This window comes from Phaenicophaeus curvirostris, chromosome 1 (assembly GCF_032191515.1).
Source record: "Phaenicophaeus curvirostris isolate KB17595 chromosome 1, BPBGC_Pcur_1.0, whole genome shotgun sequence".
NCBI lineage: Eukaryota > Metazoa > Chordata > Aves > Cuculiformes > Cuculidae > Phaenicophaeus > Phaenicophaeus curvirostris.
The window spans coordinates 191,423,675-191,433,461 of NC_091392.1; the positions used below are offsets into that span (position 1 = coordinate 191,423,675).

Here is a 9,787-nt window from a genome sequence, read left to right on the forward strand (position 1 = left end):
GTCATGTGGAAATGTGGAAATGCCTAGAGCCCCAGATGTTGGTGTCTTTTCTCTGGGTTCATGTGCAGGGGAAACAAACACCATCTTAAAGCAAATCATAGGAAAATAGGGCAAAGAATGACCTTGGGGCTTCCCCACATCCAAAGGAAACCATCTCTCCTGAGATGACAGATGAAGCTTAAAAGTCTCAGATGATGATGATTTCACAGCCTCCCCAGCAAGGCCATATACCAAGATGAAGAGAACATCCAAAGGTGACAGAGTGGGCTGGGGAGGGACCAAAGTCAGGTCCTGCTTGGTGCCACCCTGAGCAAACTGGAAGCAGGAAGGAGAGACTGGCTCAAGTGAAGCCGCACCTGAGCAAGGGGACAATGGAGGACAAAGCATTGTATAAATCTTTGTGGGAAGAGCTGGCCTCAAATTTCTCAGACACTGCCTTGTTTACTAGGCAAAGCATTCCACTGGTTAGGTATTTTCTTTAAACTTGACAGTTGTCCCTTGATTGTTACTTTCTACCCAGCAACGTTCCTGCAGGTATTACCGATTTAAATTCTATCCCAATCTGGAAGGGGAAATTTATTCCATTAAATAATTATCTGGCTCCAGTTGCAATCAGCTGGGGTTCCTCTGACATAACTGTAGAGGCAGACAAAGTTCCAGGACTCAGGAAAGTACAGAAAATAGTATCTCCTCCTCCCTCAGCAGGTCTCCTTGATGAACCTGCTAACATGTCTGTTGTTTTAGGGATGAAAATGGTCTAGTGCTGTAACAGTGTAGAGTCAGCACAGCTAAGACAGATGGAGCTGGGACTTATGTGTATCTGTAAGAGTTCTTGAATTCTTTTAAAGAAAATGAGCAAGATGAAATGCTGAATTTGCGGTATCAGCAGATAGATAATACATTTACAACCAAACATTCATGTCCCAGAGCTGGTGTGGAGGTAGAGACCCAAGTGCTGTTTCTATCCTCCCATTGCACTGCAGTCTCATGCAAGCAAGATGCAGAGCAGACTGAAATCTTTCATCCAAGACCCTTCAGGAGGTTGGAGGGGGGGTGATGAGCTGTGGAGTTTGCAAGAAAGCAGGGAATGTGCCACTGGAGCTGCAGCAACCACAGTGCTGCTGTGGGAAGGGGCGAGAGGGAAGGGCAGGGAGCTGACGAGTGACCAAGCGATGGCCATGTTTCTCCTTCCCACAGCCTTCCACCTCATCAGTTGCCTCAGATGAGAAGGTTGACTACGTGCAAGTGGACAAGGAGAAGACGCAGGCACTTCAGAGCACCATGCAGGAGTGGACTGATGTTCGGCAGTCCTCAGAGCCCACCAAAGGCACGAAGCAGTAGCACCTGGGGCAGGCAGTGAAACAGGAAAATGTCCTAGTGGTTTTCCCATCTGGGGACTCACCAAGCTGCCAGCTCCACTTGGGATGGATTTCTAAGACTTGTCTGTAGAGGGGAAGGGGGCTTCATTTTTTTTTTTCTTTTATGACATAAACCCACTATATTTTCAGGGGAGAACTTGGCGGATACTGTTTGCCAGTGATAAAGCCCAATTACGTTTGGTGGCTAGGTTTGTGCTTCAGCTGCTGGATGCACTATCCAGGAACTTCTACTTAGCAATACCAGGTTTCATCCTACACATCTTTTGCTTACACCTATTAAAGCCACCTTTTATATGCTAACACTGCATCATCGCTCCCAGTCTTATTCCATACCGTATCCCCAAACTATGGCATGCAGGTTTGCAGCATCTCTCATAGGACATCATTTCCCAGCTCTGATCCCCCACTCCTTATTGTTGCCCTCTTCCCAAAACTGGGCAAGAATCATTCCTTTTGAAATCACTTTTGTTGTCCCATGTCTTGTAAATATGTTCAAAACCTCTGAGGGCTATTCTTCTCCTGGTGGGAGAGTCCCCATGTTATTGGTTGTGGTTGTTAACCTTCAGGAACTTGAAAAGCATCCAGACTGTCCCATCGAGCTGATCCTGAGGCACAGGACTTGTCCCATCATACACATATGTATGTGCCAGCACACGAACGCACATGTGCATGCTCACACAAAACAACTAAGACTAAGTATGTTGGCATGTGTTGAGGTGTTGATGCTCTCCAGCATCTCTCAAAGTTAATGGGCTAGAAACATCGGCTTTAGATGACAGAATTGGAAGTCCTCACCCACTGCCTGCCTGAAACCAATTGCCTGTGAATGTGGCCCTAAGAACCAAAATCTGATCTTTGTGGCATCAAAGGAAGCCCATAGAGTGAGAGTCCTACATATTTGGCCTTCATGAGAAGCTCTGTGGTTGGCTATGAGGAGCACAGGGAGGTTCTGGAGACCCTTTGTGTCTGGACTGGGGTGAGGGTGAGTGATAGGAGGAAGTAGAAGGCTGTTGCAAGGCATGGGAGAAGGTGGGTGCTGGACTGCAGAGGATGGTCTTGGGTGAGGATGTCCGAGGAGGTGTATCTTGGAGGAAAAGAGTAGAGTAATTGAAATGTTGGTTGATGGTGATGCCTTATGCTTGGGAAGAGGTGGCCAGGAGAGTCCGTGCAAGGTGTTTCAGTATTAGCTGTGATGTAGTATTATGTTTGGTTTGTGGTGGGTGCAAAGGGCTGGACTGGGTGTTTTCTCCCGATCTTCAACAACATTTCTCCAACACACAAATGGGGCTTGTTGACATTAATGACCCTAGACTCATTATTGATTAGAATCTGCTGTTGCCCCTTGCTAGCCTCCTTGAAAAATCCAGGCTTTGGGATTGCTCCCCAGACAGCTGCCAGGCTCAGAGAGCCAAGAAGGAGGAGGCAGTTTATTGCAGAGATAATAATTTATGATCTCATGAAAACAGGAAGGACTAATGATTGCTGTGGAGCAGTCTGGTTGCCAGACAGCAAGCGCTGACATAGATAAACAGGCCAACCACAAACCGAGAGCCAAACAAAGGAGACTTTAGAAAGATTAGGTAATAATATTTATTAAATAGCTGGAGCTATTCTTTCTGCAAGCTAAACCCCTCCCAGCACCACAGGCTCTATGTTCCACCAACACCAACAAGTTGTTATTGATTATTGATGCTTAAGTGTTAACACATTTGTTTAATCTTGGTCTGAGTTTGGAAAGGGCCACATCTGACTTCCAGTACTTAAATGGAGCCTACAGGAAAGCTGGAGAGGGACTCTTTGTCAGGGAGTGTAGAGATATGGTCAGGTCTAATGATTTTAAACTGAAAGAGAGTAGATTTAGATTAGATATTAGGAAGAAAATTTTTCACTGGGAGTGTGGTGAGACACTGGCACAGGTTGCCCAGGGAAGTTGTGGCTGCCCCATCCCTGGAGGTGTTCAAGGCCAGGTGGGATGAGGTTTTGAACAACCTGATCTAGTGGAAGGTGTCCCTGCCCATGGTGATGGGGTGGATCTAGATGATCCTTAAGGTCCTTTCCAACCCAAACCATTCTATTATTCTATGATCCACACAGGGATAAGATGCCAGTTCCTTAAGGGCTGCATGCTGGTAAAATAAGTCTTGAACTTCCAACACAAGTTTTTATTTTCTTCTCACGTGCCATGAAAGGGAAGGATATTAATGGAAGAGCTCTGATGACCTTTTTAAGACATTGAAGTGTTGGCTTTTTACAGGAATACCCTGAAGGATGTGTACAAGTGGCACTTAGGAACATGGTTTAGTGGCGGACTTGGCAGTATCAGGTTTAAGGTTGGACTGGATTATCTTAAAGGTCTTTTCCAACTTAAGCAATTCTGTGATTCTGTGAATAATGAAGTAAATATCCTAATGCTCGTGGTAAAAATAATCATCTAGGAGAGGGGACGAAAAAAAAAAAAGACACAAAGGGGAAGATTTAGCACAGCCAGATGCTATCTGAAGGTCGGGCAGGGTGTTACAGCCTGCAAGGGCCTTTGCCTCTCCTTGGGGGCTTGCATGCTTTCATGGTGAGATAATGAAATGAAGACCAGAGTAATAGGGCTTCGTATTTCTGTAGCCCCTTTCATCACTGCATCTCAGGGGAGATGAAACGTTGGGGCTGATCCAGAGCCCACTGAAGTTTACATTCACCCAGCTGGGAATGAGCTCCCCATCCCCATTGAAAAGCATGTGTGACTCAAGCAGGATGCTGGTTTTTTCCTATTTCATCCTATAAACAGTAAAGTGAACGCAAAGAAAGATGAGGTTGGGGGAGAAAGGTTATGGTGAATGCTGAATGTATTTCCCTGCCAAGATTGTGCTGTTGTCCTCTCACACTAAAAGGCAGCCACCTCTGGAGTGGATTGCAGCAGCAATTTTGGGAATAGCTCTGTATACTGCTTTGAGTCTCTCTCAGTAGAATAGTGCAACTATTCTTGAGATGGAACTGAGCCCAGCTCCAGGCCAAAAATATCTCAATCTATACCAACAGCCTGGAGAAATCTCTCCACCTGAGAGACGACTCAACAAGTCCCCAAAGTACTGTGAAAGGGGGCAGGCAAGGAGGAGGCAGCAGCAGTAGACTTTTCTGATGGTGCCGTGGCTTGAGAGACAACAAAATGGATTGGGATGCATTTTGCTGAGTTGGTGCCCTGTGCTTCTGCACTGGGACTAGAGGCATCCAGTGCTCACTCCCGCACTTAATCCAAAGTGTTAATTAAGACTGGAAAAACCTTTCATTGTACTGGGGAAACTAGTTCTTTTTCTCCACATCCCACAAATGTCTATATTTGTTCATGGAGTAGGCAGTGGCATGGGATAGCTCTTTTACCAGGCTCAGCGCTCCTATTTTCAATATTTGCTTTCACAAGCATCCTCAGTAACTGGCCCTTTACATTTTGCAGACGAAGACTAAGACAGCCCCAAACCAGCTGTTTTGCAATTGCTAGTTGTTGGTCCTACCCTGCTTTGCAGTGAGATCTGTGTTTTCCTGGAAACAGACATATTCTTCCTTTTTTTTTTTTTTTTTTGGTCCTGAGCACTAAGCAAATGGCCCCTCCAGACTAAGTAGCAGCCCATAGACCCCGTGCATTGCCATATAGACATGACTGCATCAACCCCTCCTGAAAGCCATTAAGTAATCAATGACTGCAGTGGAAATAGTCATTCATGACGGTTGCCGAGTTGATTACAGCAGTCCCTGATGATTAAAGTTTGTGCAGTATTTAGTCTTAAACCATATTGAAAAGCAGCTGGTTTAATTACATGGGCTGCCAAGAACTTTGTCCTGAAGGCATTGAGTTTATCACATCCACTCTATGCTTCAATGCTCAATTATGACTGACTCTTTTGTTAGAAGCAGGTATTTTAGGAAGCTGAGAACATTGTAAATGATTTGTTTTAATTGCAATTAAAATGACTAGAGTCTTCACGTCAGAGCCTGCTCTTCAGCTCTATGGTCCCATGTAAGAGAAGGAATGTGCTTAAATGTGTGTGTGCTCATGGAGGAGGGTTGTCTGTGAGACAAGTATCATGACCTCAATATTTAGTTTATTGGAGTACCAGGGCTATGGCTCAAAGCTCGCCCTAGGCTTTAAAATTACTAAGCTGGTGGTTTTAAAAGCAGAAGTTTCCAAAAGCATATATCCGTTGCTGTGAATATATGATTGCAGCTCACGGTTCCTCCGTCTGGTGAGATGCATGAGCTGCCTTAGAGTTGATTTGCTTTGAACTGACATTTGAGCATTCAGTGGGAAATACATTTCCAGCTCTAAATGGGTGCCAGGTTTAGGCTTAGTGTCAAGGCAGAGAAAGAAAATACATGTGAATGCAGATTGTGCCAGGACAAAGCTGAGTGTCTGGCAGGTGGGGCCAAATCCAGAGCCAGAACAAAAAGATAGCTACGGCTTGGGTTGACGGGGGGCTAACAAAGATGGATTTGGATCCAGGGCCACCAGCTATTGACAAGGGTTATACATGCAGAAACACGAGTTTGGGAGGAGTGAAGGCAGGAGTGTTTGCCAGCAAGATTTTAGTCTTGATCCTCACCATGTCCTCCTTTGACATGAGTCTCAAGTCAGATCTACAGAAAAGGTTTGTGGGTTTTGGAGAGGGGTTTTGCTCAGTAAAGGCCATGCAGTGGTGGGAGGTGAGCTCTTACTACTCTTGGAATTTACCCAGGATGCTTTACCTCTGAGGGGATCGTCCTGCCCAATGACATGAAACCTCAGAGCTCTGGCTTTTAGGGAGCCCCAGGCCATATGCCCAGTACTGAGCTGGGTAGGAAAAGCTGTACCAGAAGGGTGGTGGGCATCTGGCCATGCTGGGGGACACCTTGTTCTGCAGCTCCCTTGAGCTGGTCGTGGGGCAGCAATGCCATTCCTTCATAGGGTGTTCCAAGAGGTTTGTGCCATGTTCATCCTCAGAGCTTCTCAACACCAGACTAGATCAATCCCTGAGCAAGAGGGTCAGACCACGTGGCTGACCCTGCTTGAAGCAGATGATGGGACTAGAGATATGTCTCCCTTCTGATTTACCCTGAGACCCTATGCTGCCAGGGCTGAATTAGGACTCCTCCATGTAAGGGAAGGGGCAAAAAGCAGTATCTTAAATCTGTAGCATCCTAAACAGGACCAGGGCCTCTTCTCCAGCTGTGAAGGCAAGTGGCAAGGCACAGCTCAACCCTTAAGGCCGTAACCCCCAACAAGGAGGCCTTATATACACAGGGACCACCCCTTGCACCTGAGGGAGGGCTGGCTGGCCCAGGCCAAGTCATCCAGGACACAGACACACGGTCCAGGTAACTGGGGGACAGCTTGGACCTCTAAATTTGTTAGGATTCACCCAGGGCTCTCTAGGGCCACATGGAAGCCTCTGGAGTCCTAGTCCCTTGAGTGTACCGGGAATCATTGTCTCCCTTTGGTCACCCATTGAGCATGGCTGCTTGGGAGGGGTGCAGCCATGCCCAGGTCTTACGTGGTGATGGGCTTCAGTAGGCAGATATTTAAATAGCTCCATGGTTCTATCTGATCTTCCTGGCCTGGGAACGGGGTAAGGGCATGATTTCCTCAAGTCAAGCTTGCATTTTGTCAGTGTTTTCCCACTTGGTTGCATTGTTATTCCATGTGAAAGTAGACAAGTGCATTGTGTGTCCCACTGGAGGGACGTTGTTTGGATGAGACGGGTGCAGTGGGGCTGTGCCTATGGACAAGACCCACTTTCAGGAGGAAGGGTGAAGAGCAGAGCCTAACCCCAACCCCAGCCAGGGGCTGAACCAGAGGACATGCATGGCCATCAAAAAGCCATCAAGAAAATCAGAGGGACCAGTCCACCATCAAATCACAAGGGTACATAAATCAGTCTAGAGTCCATCTGTCTCTCTTCTCTGCCCAGAAAGCACCAACCTGCTCACGTGTACGCAATGATCTTGCAACTGTTAATGCAGCTCTTGCAGGTAGAGGTGTACACTTTTTAGTCATGATTTCTGCTTGGCCTGGAGCAGTTTATCCCTCCATCAGCTTGTCCTTGGTGTCTCATCCTTGTAGTTGCAATTTTATCTATTCATTCGCAACTCCTAGAGTTGTGCTGTTAATCAGATTGCTATTTCAGTAGCTGCTCTTTAGAAAAGTTGATATGTAGCAAGGTGTCACTAGCCAAGGTGTCAACAACTCTCCCCTTGCCAAATCACGGCCAGCTGGTCCTGGTATGTGGTATCCAAATTCAACATTGGCCAGATATCTCTTGAGCTAAAAGAGCTTCTCAATGGACTTGCTTCTCAATCAATAGGCTCTTCTTTTCAATGCAGCCCACTGTTAACATATAACAAATGCATTTGTAAGCCAGTGGATTGACTATATGGGAGAGGTTTGCCGCAAGACCAGGAGATAAGAAACCATCATTTCTATTGTCATTCTGTGGGTGACACCACACTTTATCTTGGTGGGATGAAGGGGTCTATTTGAACTCTCTGTGTTCCACTTCCGCTCCAGCTTGCGAAATGAAGATTTCTAGTAGATATTTCCCCACCTTACAAATGTGTCTTGTGTAATTAATTAACATCTAACAATGCAAAGAGCTGGTCTGAATCTTAATGGAGCAGCTGGGCAGTGTGGGGTGCTACCCTGTTGTCATGCCTGGCATCACACACGACACTGCACATTCCACTCTGCCAAATTCATTAAAGATCCCTCATCCTTAACTACCAAGGTGGAAAAGGTCTTGGCAGGATTTTCTCCTGAGCGAGGAGGGGGCAGGGGGAAGCCATTTGCACAACTTCAATGTTCTGCTGCCACATTGACCCTGAAAATACCGTGTTTTGTTTGAGAGCCCTGTGGACATGGTGGCTGAAGCACGTTGTAGAAGGGGAAAAGGAGCAGGACCCTGGGCTTCACAGAGAGCCCAACGATGAATCCCATAGGGTTAGGACCAAACCTTTAGAGTAGTTACTTGCCTTGGCCAAGTCAATGGGTCCCCACTGACTTTAGGCATTGTTGTGTGGGAACAGACCCAGCCAATTTAGGGTAGTTTTCTCCATTTGTTTCTCAAACTGCTGCAAGGTGGGTTCAGGGCTCGACTTTGAAGCCATTGCCTCTGCAGCTGATTCGCAGAGTTGTTTTGTGTGTTTCAAAGTCTATGACTGTTCTTAAAGAGGAGTATTTTTAATTTTTTTCCATTTGTAGAAGGAAGGACAAGAATAATCTGTGGCAAACTGTACAGTATGTATCTTCTTGTGGTGTCACTGTTTGAATGGTTAAGTTTTTCAAATCACTGTGGACAGCTAATCACTTAAATTATTAATTTATTCTTTGGGGGGTTGTTTGTTTTTTTAAGTAATTTGAACAATTATTTATCCTGTAAATCGGTCTTGAGTGAAGCCTAGATAATACTTTTTTTTTGCTGTTAATAAACATGGTACATGCCTAACTTGAAGGTGATCTCATTTTTAAGTATTGTGTATGCAGCAGCAAAGGAACGAGGAAATAAAATAATGGTAGTAAAAAGACATCTCTCACTGGTGACTCCTAGCATGGATTCAGAGTGAGGAATGAAAGGGGGAATTAATGACTGGATCAAGTTGAACTATGCAGCACCTTTAAGGCTTTCAGATCAGCCTCCTAGCGTGTCACCAAGTATCTCCTACAGCTTCAGGTGTCCTGTCTGTGCATTGAGGACCTTTAGGATGCAGTTAGGGTTTTTCCTGATAGCAGAACACAAACTGTGTGTTTTTCAGCTGCTAAAGTGCATTTCATACTACATATCTGATCCAGGGATACACTTCGGTTTGTGCAGGGCAAGGACAAATGCAACTTTCCTTGTCCATCGGCACCCATGAGCCCCAGCTCAAAGCATCAAATCACCTATAAAACCTAAGCACAAAACCAAATCTTTTTTTCCCCAGTTTAGAAGGCCACCCCCACCCCTTCAAGACACTTACATCTACTTTTTTTTTAAAAAAAAAGCACCTGGCAAGAGACATCTCCCTACAGCATAGCCCCTGTAACCCCCTTTTTTAGACAGGCATAGCATCGCCTCAGAGCTGCACCACAGCTGAGATCTTGAACTTGGAGCTGAGAACCTCACAGAAGTCTCTCTTCAGGTAAAGGCACATGTAACACTAAGGGCCATGCTGTCATGTGTACTATAGTACATACTTTACCGTTATACAATATATAAATATTACTAATAACATTAATATAGTATATACTGTAATTGATATACCATGCATAGTGATGTTCTATACTGATGCTATACTAGGTTTTTGTAAGGCCTTTGATATGGTCCCTCGTAACATTTTTACATCCAACTTGGAGAGATATGGGTGTGACAGTTGGACCGTTAGGTAGACAAGAAATTGACTGGATAGCCAGGTCC

The 9,787-nt window shown here is 45.6% G+C and overlaps 1 protein-coding gene across 2 annotated transcripts in view; it reads left to right on the forward strand.

Annotated features, from left to right (window-relative positions):
- GAB2 (GRB2 associated binding protein 2) overlaps positions 1-3,818 on the forward strand; it is a 93,288-nt gene extending 89,470 nt beyond the window's left edge. For both annotated transcript variants that reach the window (XM_069883292.1, XM_069883293.1), the window contains one exon: positions 1,198-3,818. In XM_069883292.1, coding sequence (XP_069739393.1) covers positions 1,198-1,341 — 144 coding nt within the window. In that variant the 3' untranslated portion in view covers positions 1,342-3,818. The remainder of the gene's footprint in view (positions 1-1,197) is intronic.
- Positions 3,819-9,787: the final 5,969 nt, after the last annotated feature.